This window comes from Necator americanus, chromosome V, assembly GCF_031761385.1.
Source record: "Necator americanus strain Aroian chromosome V, whole genome shotgun sequence".
NCBI lineage: Eukaryota > Metazoa > Nematoda > Chromadorea > Rhabditida > Ancylostomatidae > Necator > Necator americanus.
In genome coordinates this window covers 21,899,800-21,914,189 of record NC_087375.1, presented here as the reverse complement: position 1 = coordinate 21,914,189, position 14,390 = coordinate 21,899,800, and the positions used below count along the sequence as shown (strand labels likewise).

Here is a 14,390-nt window from a genome sequence, read left to right as displayed (position 1 = left end):
TCTCTTCATGTATCAGTGTAAACGGAGGATTCCGGACGCTTTTTTTTGCGATGATTTTTGTTGCAATGCGCAAACTTTGCGCTCCGCCCGTTCAGCTCGGAAGAACGTTCTTCAGGATTTTTTCCTCATGAACAAGGTTTTTGTCAATTTCTCTTTCCTCTTGGTTTCTCGACATGTTTTGAGAAAAACGCCTAGTTTTTGCACGAACTCTTACCTTAGCAGTTCTGGTTTACTAGTGAAAGGCTTGTTGTTCGTAGACTTTACTTATAAAGTTTTGGCGGAAATTTAGTTTATCATGACCAAATAATAATGTTCATCATGGAATCTGCTTTACTGGACCTCCCGGCTTCACAATTGCCGTCACCTTGGGAGGTTCGATTGTGAATGGAATTGGTGGAGAAATAGTGAAGATTTGTCTTCTACGACAAGTAGCCTTTGGGCAGCTGAAAAAAAGTGAGCTCAACATTTCAGTGAAAAACGACAAAGAAGACATACCAAGTAGTTGGTGAAGAAACAAGCACACATGTGGAAAAGAAGGGGCACGGCAATACACATGATGTATTGCATTCTAAAATTACATCTTGCGAAATGGAATCTCCACGAATTGAGAAGTCAACCTTGTTGAACACATCGAGGAAAAGGTTGACAGCCAACGCAATCATCAGGCACCAGCATAACACATTTGTAGCCGGATTTGCAAAAGATCGTTGTGCAAGACAGGTTTGGAATGATGGCTGAAAAATGGTAGCAATTCTCACTCACCTGATGGTGAAGAATTAAGTCAAATTAGAATTCGGCCAACCAAGGCATTCCGAAAGGGAAAAATTGAGTACTGGCTTCGTTATCGTAACTGTACATTTTGGTATGTGGGTAAGAGGCATTTCGGGTGTCTTGCAGCTATCATTTTATGTTTTGTTCTACAGATACAAACTAAATAGAAGTTCAACTAAAAATTCTTCTAGATGTGTTCTCTAACTTCCATGATGAGAAATGATTACTTAAGGAATAAGTGCACGCATGTGTGAAGCTGTGTTCTGGGCTGGGGGAGAGCAATTATTCTTCGCTTCTAGAGTACTTGTTTATAACCCAGTGATAATCCCATTATTTCCCAATTCCAACAGATCGATCAGACGATTTGATCAGAGTCAGTATCTCCAATCTTGCAATCACATCGGCATGACGATTCTTTTGTTTTCTTCATTTCGAGGCGAGAAGAAACATTTAAATCAAGTTTTCTTTGCTGTTGCTTTCTAATTGAAAGACTTTATCGTAGATTACTAAAATGTAGCAAATCAGATCAAAATTTCATTTCTCTTTATTCCTTGTGATTCGCTCCTTTACCCCAGGAAGTACTCGAACTTTAAACTCACACAGGTTATCGACATTAACCGCTTTGACGTCGCTCATCAGAATTGCACTCAAAATACACTAAAAACAATATGAGTAAAAAATCTTCTTCTATTCAACAAGTTTTCTGAAGTACCGTAACCCACCGTCACGAGAATCATCTTTTGAAACTTGAGTGCAGCAATGTCTACTGATAACTCAATGACCTGAGCATTTATAGGCAACAAAGTTTTGCTTGATTTGCATATTTTCGTGTTGCACGCAGTGCTTGTTTTTGCGACGGAGACACGAGATCATATTTTAATCAGAAATCACATGAGTTTCAGGGGGCATAATTAGAGCGACTTCGACCAGAAATTACTAACTCCATACAAAAAGGTGAACAACACGATATTTGCACATTTTGCAGATCTTGTTTTTCGCTTATTTATTCATATTGTGGTGCCGTTGTCAACAAGAAAATAAATCTGCAACACACAACTATTCCAAACTGTGACTCGTAGAAGCATAAACAGTCCCAACCAATTGAACTTTTTCCAAAAGCTTTTTCCACTTGAGCGAATTGTGGAAAAAGATATGGCATCTTCTTCTACAATTTTTTGTAGCTTTATATCTTTCTTTGGTTTTACAAGTGTTTAATTTGATTTATTTTCTTCGTTACAGCCACCATTTAGTCATGACTATTGGTGAATAAGCCGGACCGTTGGGCATAACCAAACGCTGGCTGGACCAAGGCACGGTGCTCGTAATTAGAAGCAGTTTATCGGCAAAACGGACATGATTTCATATAAGCTGAGTTTCTTTTCTGTGGCAGACATTCTCTTTTTGTAATTTTAAAAGAGTACAAATAAAATGATCACGGATAATATAATAGGAGATGCAAACTATTCTCATCCAGCAGAAGTGACCTACGACGTTCGAAACTACTGTCTGATATGTTTGCTCAGTCTCTTCTACGAAGTGTTCTCGGAGACCTTAAACTCACGAAAGAAGGACGCTCGATCATGAAGCGTAGCTCACGTGCAACCAACTACTACTAGCGTCATTTGATAAAAGAGTGGACGCATTGCTTGGTCGTATTTGTCAACATTAGAAAAGTGCTAACATCGGTATACTAGTACGACACAGCTCCATCGTTCTCAGAATATTCACTGTTAAGGTTGTGCGGCGAGGTTATGCTACGTACCCAAATCTGTTCATGACTGCAGCACCGTACCGTACCACAGCGATGGCTTCTTTCTTTTTTCGAAAGTGATGCAAAGACGATGCTGAACGAATTGTAGCGGACAGAACCGGACTGCAAACAACAAAAAGAAAGCACAGTTTGTGCAGAACGTCTAACGAGAGGATGAAGTAATACAGACTCCTAGCTCCCGCGTGGTGGAGACTTCGTCGAAACTTTGCCTCAGACTTTCTATGAATATAGACAACGACGTGAAGGAAGAAGCAAAAAGGTGGATGACTGAAAGGTAGTCAGTGCTGGCATCTGTCAGTGAAGCTGCAGACCAACCAACTATTGGCAAAGTTTTATATATATATATATATATATATATATATATATATATCACTTTGTAAGAAATTTCTCACTCTGTGAAAATTGTCCGCTCTGATTGTTTAATTTCTTGTTTTTGGATCGCTAAGTTGAAGTGCCAGATGAGCAAAACGAATCACTGTCAACATTTCCGGCTTCTGAATTTAATAAAAGTCACGTTGAAGTTGGCCGTAGTATTCGTAAGGATTGTTAAGGTTAACTATAGTACTATCGGTATACTAGTACTCCTATAAGTTGTCGAAGTCGCTCGTTTCCTTCTGCTCAAGTCGGAGGTCAGGCCGTTTTTCATTTTCGATTTCCGACCCAAATAAACGTAGCTGTACGCATAACGTAGTGGTAATAACGTAGTGGTGTTTTTGATTATACATTGGAATATATAATTTAACAGATTCGGAGGAAAATCAATGCTGGATATTATCAGAACGATGTTATCAGCAAAGCGCAGATAGTTTAGCTGCCGATCATCAGTTCTCACCCCCGTATCGTCCCATTCCCGCTTTTGCACTGCAATATCTAGAGTGGTTATTTTAGGTAAGGTTGTATCACTCCGTTGGACCGCTCTACTCATGTCGATGACGATATTCTTGTAGAATGAAGAATTTCCTATCGCGAACTCACTGTACAACTCTCGAAGAACCTTCATGTACTTAGTAGGTATTTTTGGTTGTCGAAGGTTTTTTTCATATCAATAAAAGTCAGGCACAGTGGCATCTTGTACACTACCTTGATGAGCTTCGAAACAGTATGACGGTGGTCAATAGTGCTGAATCCTTCGCGAAACCCTGGTTGCTCACTCATTCCGGCTGTGCTTCATCTAACACTTTTTCAATCCTGTTAAAGATTCTTCTTTTAAAGAATTTGTAGATGACGGATAGCAAGTGGATTGAGCGATAATTGCCGATGTCATGTGGATCTGCCTTTGTAAACAACAACACGGTCTTACTAGTTAACTGATTAAGAACCTCGCACTCCAGCGAGTGAAGAGCCCCGCCAGAGTGTCGATAGGAGGAAGAAACGGAAGAATCTCCAGATGTTCAAATGTTCTCCTGCTGGGACCGGATGCCGTACAATTTCTTGCTATCATGATAGCATGTCGTACTTCAAGTGGGAGAATATCCAAAATTACATGTCTGTCTTCCCACAGGTGAGGAAGCAAGTGGACATGGCTGTCGAAATCAGAATAGAAACTATGGATGATTTTCTCCACTTCTCTTTCCGAAGCTGTGGTTGTTTGTTCCATTTTGACTCGAGGGAGCAGTCATTTGATTGGCAAAGTCTCGACGGACGTAGCAAATTCTCCTTCATGTCTCTGAAGCTTCTGCCAGCACTTCTGCTCTTCTCTCTTTAAGGTCTTCTTCCATCGCCTCTCTGCAAAGGTTTGCAATCTTGAGCGTGGCGCTCCTATCTGACTTATGACCTCACAGGCTTCCGGAGACAGGCGTCTCTTGGTAGTTTTGAAAGTCTCAAACTTCCAGGTGGTGTCGTGAAGGTGTTCAACGGGCCGATTGAAGTTTCTTATTGTCGATTCATGTGGTCATTTTCAGTACCCTCCACAGGGCGACTCTCATGTCCAGATACAGGGGAGGGTTTCTGGAATTGCGAGTTCCCATGGATGGTCTTAGTCGTCACAACAAACTTGTAAAGTCTTTTCCAATGTTCGTTCCATTGTAGGCCGTGAGTCCCGGTGTGAAGTTCTCCAGACGTTCTTCTGGGGCTACTTTTGGCGTTAAAATCACCAACAATGACCTTGTAGAAAGTGTGGTCTTCTTTGTAGAACTTCCCTAGGTTCATATAGAAAGCTTCGAGTTCTTCTTCGTAGTTTGATGTTGAAGTGTAAGCGACTAAGATAGCCAAAACTGGCGTTGAACCACATCTTCTTATTCGCAAAGGTCCTATTCGGGTCGTAAGTTGTTCGAAAGGGTGGATGTCTTTTTGCCATAGCCGTGGTGACGTGTACATCAACAGGAATCAGGAGATCCCTATTGCCGTGACATGACTTGTCGATTGATTGATCTAAACTCAAAGTTCTCTTTTTAGAATGCAAAGACCAACTGCATCCACCACTTCGGCGCTCGGGCATTGCTCTGTCTCCCTATACCGCGTCAATCTCAGCTTCTGCGGCCTTGTTGCCACGAGTACATGCTGAACCGACGGTGTCCAATGTGCCCCACTTTGCTCACTCGGCACTCCAATTAAATACTAGAAAGAGCAGGAATCAATGAAACTGGAGAAAATCAGAACACTAGTGTCTTGTAGACGATCAACTTTTTATCCAGTCGTGTATGCGAACACTTTTTTCTATTATTTTTCTATTTCTATACGCGCTTAAAGGCTTAAAAACACTCACTACATGTTTTTAAAACCAATATGTATTCAATAGAAATATATATATATAGCCAAACGTGGACAAACTGATCCAATTGCGAGAGGATCTCTCGTCGATGGATGGATTTAAAGAACATTGAAGTGGATCCCAGGAGATACAAGACGCATTTGAGGAGCACTCCCTAAGAAGCAAGCTGATTTGTGTGCACCACAAGTGGATCATGTGTGATCAACACAAGCGGATACCTCTAACTTTTGGTTGGTGATAGTAAGGAGAATGGCGAACAGAAACATTGTTAGGGCTCTGCACGATCAGTGACGACATTTAAGATTTTAAGTAATCCTGTGCATATTAACTTTGCTTTGTCGGATGAAGTAGTTCCCCTGTCTTCATTTGGTGCATTTGCAGGGTTCATTTTCATTGAGATGGTTGCAAAATAACTTCCAAACGTTAGCAAGTAGTGGAAAGAGGGCAACATCGGAAATTTCCTTTGAAAGTTACATTTAACTCGACTCCTCCATCTGGTAATGTTCGAGTTAAAATCATTTCATTCATTTAATTAAGGAGAGGATTATTTATTTTAAAATACCCGCAGGTGTGCCATAAAACAGAAAACGGAAGCAAAAAAGAGCAGAGCTTACTATATTTTCAGCAAAGTTATATACAGAAGGGTTAGCTCTCCATGGCATCGAAATCGTCACGCGAGATCTTTTTCTATTACCCAGAACGCTACAAATGAACGGCAACCAGGGTTTCCGTGACCAACTTAACTCACAACGGACAAGTCCGTTAGAGTCCCTGTGCGAACAGGTGGAGGACCTCGAGTGGAAAGGGCGCTAATTTTGCTAGCCTCGAACGGCCAACTACCGCTAAGAAAGAATAAGGACCATTTGTAGGGACGGGCTTGAAGAAGGGCATATCAAAGCAGAATCCCAGATTGCTGGTGTCATAAAAGAACAGCAGAAAGAAAAAAGGAACTAGAACTGTGAGCTACAAAGACGAATCGACCAAGACTTATTGCTGTCGTTGCTAGAGAAGGAACTCGGTTGCGGTGTCTGAGGCCTCGATGATGTCTGGAATATGAAAGGCATCTTACGACACCTTACGAATCTGGGGTGGCGCGGGTTTCAGGTGGGTTATGTCTATACGGGGTCGTAGATTATGGGGATGAGGTGATTCCGTCCATTTCTTCCTAAGTGCCGTAAAAAACGGCCCGGGAGATGCGGTTTCGGACGTTTCGGGGCGCTAATTTCTGCAACGAGTTCGATTAGGGCGAGCCAGCTCTGTGCATGTGCCGCATCTTCCGGGTCGCTTTCTACGGCAATTAGGAAAAAAAATGGATGGAATCACCCTCCTCCTCATAATCTACGATACTGAATACCCCAGATTCGTAGGGTGATCTCTTTAAGGACATTCCATTTGGATAGCCCATTTTTGAATATCTTCGAGTTTCTGCTAGAGATAACTTAAGCAAGAAGTATATTAATCGAACAAGACACTCTGCAGGAAAAGGAATATAACATAGTTGAGAAGAGTTGAGTTTAGAGTAGTGCAAAAGCTACCTTGGTGGTAGGAAACTCCAATAATTACTTGTCTTCATTTTAACTTCCATTCGTAATTATGATGAGTGGTGTGACTTACTTGAAACGCGACATGCTTCGTTCTTGAACATATTCACTCGTTTCACCATACTCCATCGCTGATCGACACCCGTTGGAGTGACATTTTTCTGCATTCATCGTCTTTGAGACAGCACTTACCCGAGCTTCGGTTGATGAAGAACTCCAAGAGTTCTCCGATTTCCAACAGAGGGATCTTTATTGTCAGAACGGGCTGAAGTTTAAGAGTTGATGTTTCCGCTGGCGCTGCTTTCAAATGTTATAAGGGTTGACTGCTGCCGGGTAAACTAATAGCGTTGATGATTCCTCCTAAAAATGGAAGCAGAGGTGAATTTCATCTGCTCGCAAAGGTCTACCAGACAATTTGAGTTCTCCGTCTGTTGCTTATGGGATGATACCATTTTCGATGTACATCATGTTGTTGTTGTCGTTGTTTTCGCCGTAGCAAATGAAAGGTTTTCGATACTATGATAAGATAGTACGTTTCGTGCTGCAAATATCGCTGTAGACTGTACAGAGCGGCTTGTTGGAGTTCATTAGACAGCAACCGGCAGTTCGAGAATACGAGACTTATGTTTCTTGTCATGTTCTCTTCAGGCATTTCACCTACCAAGGTGGCTTTGGCAGTATGCTGGACTGTAGCACCTCTAAGAATATTTTGGAAACCATCGCCATTTAACACTGTACGTTATATGCCTCACACGCTCCTAGAATGTACATCGGATGTACATCGGATGCCAGTTTGTGTATAGTGAAAGTAAAACCACCGCGAGCAGGTACCAGTCTAAAAAGAGAATTGAACAGAGAAAAGTAAGAATGGAGCAATCGAAGATAAATTTTCGCGGACGATCCAATACAAACAAGAACGAAATTACGGCAATTGATCTAGAAAAGACCAGTAACGCTGAGGAGTTTGGAACTATCAGGTATCTCGTTTTACAGTTATATATAATCCTAATGACAGCGAAACTTTTATCTGTTTACCGACAGCTGGAAAACGGCAAAGGAAGAATCATTGTTTTGAATCAGCGCCGACAGTGTTTTATGTTGATTGATAACACACGCTTTGCAGCTCACAATAATGGCATCATTGTCAGCTGGCATGCAAAGGCATGCTGCCATCCCATAAATCATAAGAGGTGCTTGATGATGATTTCGAAGAAAAAAACAATCATGCATAATGAAATATGCATTTTTGTTCGCTGTCTTGTCTATAGAGCAGGAGATCATCTTTAATGCGTGTGTGTGTGTGTGTGTGTGTGTGTGTGTGTGTGTGTGTGTGTGTGTGTGTGTGTGTGTGTGTGTGTGTGTGTGTGTGTGTGTGTGTGTGTGTGTGTGTGTGTGTGTGTGTGTGTGTGTGTGTGTGTGTGTGTGTGTGTGTGTGTGTGTGTGTGTGTGTGTGTGTGTGTGTGTGTGTGTGTGTGTGTGTGTGTGTGTGTGTGTGTGTGTGTATATATATATATATATGTATGTATGTATGTACGTATGTATGTATGTATGTATGTATGTAAGTATGTATATATATGTGTGTTTGTGTGATTGGGTTCGACGACGCAGCTTCGACACCTCGCTGTGTCAAACTTTTACCAATCAGAAAGGAACCTAAAACCACTTTTAAAGGATGGAGATTTTAATTATACATAGTTGTCAAGAGTTTAGAAGTGGATTTTGGAGTTTAAGGAGCACAAAAGTTTCTCAGCTCAGTTTCTGTGCACTGTTCATTGTTAGGTCTGAGAATCGCGAATAAAAGAATAAAAATAAATAAATAAATAAAAAAAACGCGAATAACTTCTTCATAAGAGGACCAAAAGAAAAATTTTATGTAGTTTTTCGGAAAAGAAGGTTTGCCTCAAAAAAGAGTCTGTTTTTTTACCTCCCTTTACCTTTTTTATCTTTTTAGTCTTTCTGGATTTTTGATAGAACAAAATCTAATCAAAATTTTACGACTTCCTTTGGATTTCTTCCATCTAAGCTTTGAAAGACAAACAGACAGTACCGATAGAAGAACATTTGCACAGAGAGGTTTCCTTAGTCCCTCTATATAATATATGGGCGATTTTTCAAAACCACTTTACTGGAAGGGCAAAACATGCCAAAATCCCAATTTTTGCTGTGTGATCTTGAATAAAATTCATGGGACAAAGAAAGAAAAAATGTCATTTTTCCCACCTTCCTCCCATCAAAATTCCAAAAGTAGGAGGTGGAAAAAACAGGTTGACTTTTTTTATATGACATGATATGTGCGTGTGCACAGAATTTGAGCTTTTTTGGTCATTAAATTCCAATAAACCCACTTTTAAACTGCTGAAAACCACACAGAATTAAATTCTTCATCTTTTAGAAGTGATTTCAAGTTTCTAACTCTACAGAAATTTGACTCAGAGGGATATCGAACATGTGACGTTCCATCGTCATATTATAGGAATAGAATGTTTTTTTTTTGTCTTTCTTTGTCGTTCTTCTTTAATTCGATCTATGCACCCAACTCATCTCTTTTTTAATGCATTATATGCTGTAATCAGTATTTAAAAATATTTCATTGATTTCAAAAGGAATAGAATAGAATATATTTTGATATGATACCAATATTTCAACGTTTCAACAAATCTGATTCTTCTGCTACTTTGTGTTTATTCACTTCTGTCAGCTACCGATTCTTTCACTTGCCATCTACTCTTCGGCTAATTTTCGATTTTGGTTTTTCGAAATACACGAAATTTCCAATGTATTTAATTTGAAAGCAACCGAAAACGCCAGGGGAAGAGGAGAAGAAGAGGAAAAGAAGGGGGAGGGTCGAGTTCGAGAGCGTCGTGTCCCATCACCACGCTTGACCTTGGCTTGTCTTCAAACACCATTTAATCGAACATTTTCAGCCATGAAGAGAATTTTTACTGGAAAGTCTTATGTTACAATTGACACCACGGCAATGTACAGACACGGATAGATACTATTTCCAGATACTACTTCCCGACTTCTTCGTTGAAGTTATCCATATCCACAGCCACAACATCCACATGGTGCGTAAGTCACAGGAGCCATCGTTGCACAGTTACAATTCATACATCCTCCACAGCAGCCTAAAAATAAACTTTTTAGTTTACGACTAATTACTACAGTAGCTCCACATCGAATGTACCGTATCCACAGTATCGTTTCGCTCGTATAACTATGTCTCCATTGGATCCCGCTGTGTCCCCCTCTTCTTGGGAATTACGATCGGTCAACGTGATTTCGGTGTCCATAATTTCGAGATTTTGCTTGGCGTTATCACCGGAGTTTTCCTCGAACCAATATGTTTCTTCAATAAAGTGTTTTTATATGAGCGCTAGAAAGAAAAGCATACCACTGGCATTGCAGGAATACCCTGATTAGCATCACCAGCATAATCCATTCCGGAAGAGGCGACAAAGAGGGAGAAGAAGAGAATCGCCTTTTGCATTTTTTTTTTCTGCGTAAGGCTACGGCATGTCCCTTTATACTGCAGGATAGCGCATTCGAATATGCATTGTTTGTTGGGTTCTCTTTGAACAGCCCGAATCCTGGACGTTTCAGTGGTCACCGTGATTAGCATAAGTAAACAAAATCAAAAATAGTTAAAATAGTGGGAAGCACCGATCAAAGTTACCAAATCAAAATATTACTCATAATATTGCGGACGTTTCATATACTTTGAAGCATGTAGGGTGAAAATTCTACTCGAACCCTCTTCGAGGGGCATAATGTCATTGTGAGACAGTTTGCAAGAAACAAATGAGTTCGAACGATATGTATATTGATGAGATTACTAACAAGTAGAGAAAAAGCAGATAAGTAAGTAAATGAAATAAGCACACACAATACATACAAAAATAAAGCTAGAGGCAAATAAAGAAGATCATGTTGGTTGAAATTTAAACGAATAAATCCGAGAAGTATTTAGCTATTGTAAGTTTCCCATTTGTACGAAATCCATCCAATGTGCAACTTTGAATTAGGTTGAATAATGTTTTGATGTACTTATTGCATATTTGTTAACTTCTGGACAAAGCAGTCAAGCGTAGGGTTTAAGGCTTTCAGCAAACATTAATTTCTTTCTCTTTGCAATCACGGTTGCGTCTTCGTTACGATTATCCTAAGCACTTGTTATCCTACTCCTTAAGTGGCTATCAAAGTCGGTTGAGAAGATATTAGAGCACTTAATACTGTGAAAAATACAGCAGTATTAAGTTTAGTTATTATTATTATTAGCTTCAAAGAAATTTTTAGTGGTAAGATGATGACAGATACATCGAATGCCTTCTTTAAATAGCACTTTATTTTCCACAAGCAGCTGTAGTGCAATCATTCAGAAAGTCATGGTACAGATCAAATTTTTTTCACTCTCACTTTGGACCTCACAAGTAATCCGGTAGGACACTGAGAAAGTACTCGTACTGCACGTCCTAGAAAAATGTAAGGTGGGCTCTTTTTTGAGAACTCCTTACGATGAATCCTATTTCACAGTAGGACTTTTTCCTCTTATTTAATTTTAAGCAATGTATTCTTCTGAATTTTTTTTGCTACCGAACGCACCTTCGAGGTCGACGCTGCGCAATCATATGGTATGTGGTTGCCATTGGAGAGGTCCTCCTCAAATGAGGTATGGCGCTGCAAGTGGAAAACTTTTGCTGAGTTGGAAATTTTCACCAGGTAAGGAAATAGCTAGATTCTCAGTGATAGAAAAGAGTAAACAAAGCTCTAATTGTAGTTGCTCGTTTCTATTTTGCGTGATCAGCTTCTTGTAAGGGAAGGCATAACCTCCTCCCTCTTACAAATCACTCGTCTTTTCCCAATTGGAGATTCTCGGAAAGTGTTATCCAGGGGATTTAGATAATTTCGATCAGGTGTACTGAGAATAGAATGAAGTTGGAGGAATTTTTTCATATTCTTTGTTTAGGGTCGCCTATACGAAGTTAGTTTTCAAGATGAGAGAATAAAAAATTCATTAAAACTCACTTCTAACATTCGGGCGTAAAATACGGTTGGGAGGAAAACGATAAGTGTTGCCACCAGTCCATCGATGATCTGAGAGCCTGAAGGACGCGATAATGTTTCTCTTCTGCTTCACTTATGTTCAGAAAATTGAAAATATGTCCAGCATCTTTTTGAGGGATGAACCACAAGCAAAAAAATCACCTTCTAAGAATTGAACTCCGTCCACGTTCACTTAAATAGTACTTATTCTGAAGACCAATGGCTCACCTCTCATCCCGAATACACATTTAAAATGAGCTTCGAAGTTGGATGATGTTCAGCATGTTGAAAGCAGTTGAAGTATGTTGAACAGCACAGACAAAGAAGCACATTATCTGTGGTCTTAGCAACTGTGCAACGTTACTAAAAAGAATTAACTGCCGAAGTAAGAGTATCTAAAAAATAGGATGTAGATTATTTAATATTTCTATTTTATCAGCATTTTTAACTGTTTGAGCACCTGGTAGTTCACTTTGGGACCGACATCGACTGCATTAGAAAACACATTCGAGTTTTTAAGTTTTTATGAATGAGTGATCTTTTCTGATAGATTGAAGAGCACCACAAAGTGCAATTGGACTCAGAGACGATTTCTTTTGTTTTACATTTGGTTTATTATCAGCCTGAACGTTCGGCTAAAGCCGGACTTCAGGCTTATTTTGGTGTTCGCTTCGCTCGCCTTCACCGATCAATAAAAAATAACAATAGCGACATTTTTTTCTTTGGAAAATAAAATTGCTTTTCTTTATCAACGGTTTCTTCAATTTTTTTACCCAAAAGTTTCTATTCTATATTTATTCTTTTACTATATTTATTTACTATTTTATTTTACTATATTTATTCTATTCTATTCTACATTTGGTGAGCACTCCAGCTTAATTTTACATCCACGTTTCTCTCAAAACTCCACAATTTTGAAACATTATTCGAAGCATGGGGTGGGTGCAGTGTTGCGGTTAAAGGTTCGGCTTCCTGCACGATCAATCGGAAGTTCGAATCCGCCCTAGTGTTCACCAAGCCCTTCATCCCTCCGGGGTCGATAAATTGGTACCAGACTCGTCTGGGAGGGGGAACGGCAAAGAGGGTCCCGGCGGATTCTCCGCGAATGCCTCCGAGACATAATGTGCCCAGTGGATATGCCGGCGGATACGCGAGCATACCTCGAAGAGGTCACGCTCCAGTAGTTCATGAAGACGCAGACAACCGTCTTAAATATTCTTCTAGCCACAGAGACGCAGAAAACTGCGGAGTTACAAGAAAATATGCAAAGAAGAGTGGTATGAGCTGTCGAAATCACCGAATAAGTCAAAAAATAATAGTGCTAGATAGAAGTACGTGGGATTTTGAATGGTGTTCTAATAAAGAAAGGGAGTGAGTTTGTCTTTATATCTCCTTCAGAAAGTCTAGAAATCTTACGAAATTTGAACTCTTTTTCTTCCTGTAAGTTCCAAGAAGTCAGAGATACAGAAGGTTCCTCTGCCCAGAAATAAATTAGGCTACAAAAAAGCTTGCGAGTTACAGGATAACGATAGTTCTCATTACCATTACTTTCGAAAGCTGGAATTTTTCGTTTTAACGAAAAATTTTGTGCACGTAATTTGAAGCTATTAGGTACATCCTTATCTCATTTTTTACGTGAGGATTTCTCTTGCTTCTGGTGCGATTACTAAATTGAGTGAATTATATCCTCGCCGGTGATGCAGCGTATGATTAGTGGTAGGTAAGCAGAGTCAGCTATTTAGATGCTAACGAAAGTGAATATCTTTAGGATACGCACCATCGCTGATTGCTCTGACGAGGCATGACCGGGGCATGCTCGAAATTCCGCTGGGACCCTCTTTACACGCACCCGTCTGGGAGGATAATAACATTGACTTGACACATCGGGTAGCCCCCGCAAGTCATTGTATAAGCCAGTTACACGTTCGTGAACCTCAAACGACCCTGAAAACTTTATCCTTTATCCTTTTATTCGAAGTATGAGTTTCCTCCATCCTCAACTACTAGCAAGTAATGATGTGCTAACATGGAATGACGTGAATATCGCTATCATAGTGACCAAAATAACATTCCACGTAAGATCGCGTAAACTGTTGGCTACTATGTGTTGTATTTAGGCAGCCGTTCGCACATGCGTTTCCTCTTTTTGAAGAAAGGATGTTAGCAGCATCATGGAGACATACTGGGAAAGAGACGTGTGAAGGAACCATAGAAACCCATTCTATTGCGTTGGGACTCGCATGCACCAATCCAACACAGTAGAACCTCACTGTATAGCTTTCTGGCACCGGCGCACCATTTCAACCGCGTGGGACCCCTACCACCCCATTTTACAGCAATCTCTCTCCGGGGAATTCGACACCGTAATACCCGTCTCACTCAATTTTACCGCGTTGAGGCTCCAACGCACCAAACCGACGCCATAGTATTCGCCTCACTCTCTTTTTAGAAATTCTTGACCGAGACACACACATACGCAGATGCACACACGTGACAGACAGAATAAACACGTTATTATACAGCATGATAGTTTGCAAATTGGGATGTATACATT

General features: G+C 40.3%; 3 protein-coding genes across 8 annotated transcripts; all 3 read right to left on the bottom strand.

The window, feature by feature from the left end:
• Nucleotides 1-316: 316 nt before the first annotated feature.
• Nucleotides 317-3,697, bottom strand: RB195_014806 (uncharacterized protein; the record flags this gene model as incomplete). Of its 2 annotated transcripts, XM_064205221.1 has the most annotated exons (7): nucleotides 317-443; nucleotides 496-568; nucleotides 618-734; nucleotides 1,371-1,428; nucleotides 1,494-1,553; nucleotides 3,375-3,536; nucleotides 3,623-3,697. In XM_064205221.1, the coding sequence occupies 7 exons, from the start codon at nucleotides 3,695-3,697 to the stop codon at nucleotides 317-319; spliced, it is 672 nt and encodes a 223-aa protein (XP_064061102.1). The 2 variants fall into 2 exon arrangements, with proteins under 2 accessions (XP_064061102.1, XP_064061103.1); XM_064205222.1 differs by lacking the exons at nucleotides 3,375-3,536; nucleotides 3,623-3,697 and having other exon boundaries at nucleotides 1,494-1,508.
• A 717-nt stretch (nucleotides 3,698-4,414) lies between these two features.
• On the bottom strand, nucleotides 4,415-4,858 carry RB195_014805 (uncharacterized protein; the record flags this gene model as incomplete). The annotated part of the gene is made up of 1 exon (XM_064205220.1): nucleotides 4,415-4,858. One exon carries the CDS (start codon nucleotides 4,856-4,858, stop codon nucleotides 4,415-4,417), a length of 444 nt encoding a protein of 147 aa, XP_064061101.1.
• A 4,971-nt stretch (nucleotides 4,859-9,829) lies between these two features.
• On the bottom strand, nucleotides 9,830-13,650 carry RB195_014804 (uncharacterized protein; the record flags this gene model as incomplete). Of its 5 annotated transcripts, XM_064205218.1 has the most annotated exons (5): nucleotides 11,218-11,265; nucleotides 11,396-11,470; nucleotides 11,819-11,895; nucleotides 11,999-12,028; nucleotides 13,614-13,650. In XM_064205218.1, the coding sequence occupies 5 exons, from the start codon at nucleotides 13,648-13,650 to the stop codon at nucleotides 11,218-11,220; spliced, it is 267 nt and encodes an 88-aa protein (XP_064061097.1). The 5 variants fall into 5 exon arrangements, with proteins under 5 accessions (XP_064061099.1, XP_013300570.1, XP_064061100.1 ...); XM_064205216.1 differs by lacking the exons at nucleotides 11,218-11,265; nucleotides 11,819-11,895; nucleotides 11,999-12,028; nucleotides 13,614-13,650 and adding exons at nucleotides 9,830-9,921; nucleotides 9,981-10,142; nucleotides 10,208-10,383 and having other exon boundaries at nucleotides 11,396-11,439; XM_064205217.1 differs by lacking the exons at nucleotides 11,999-12,028; nucleotides 13,614-13,650 and adding an exon at nucleotides 12,065-12,071.
• Nucleotides 13,651-14,390: the final 740 nt, after the last annotated feature.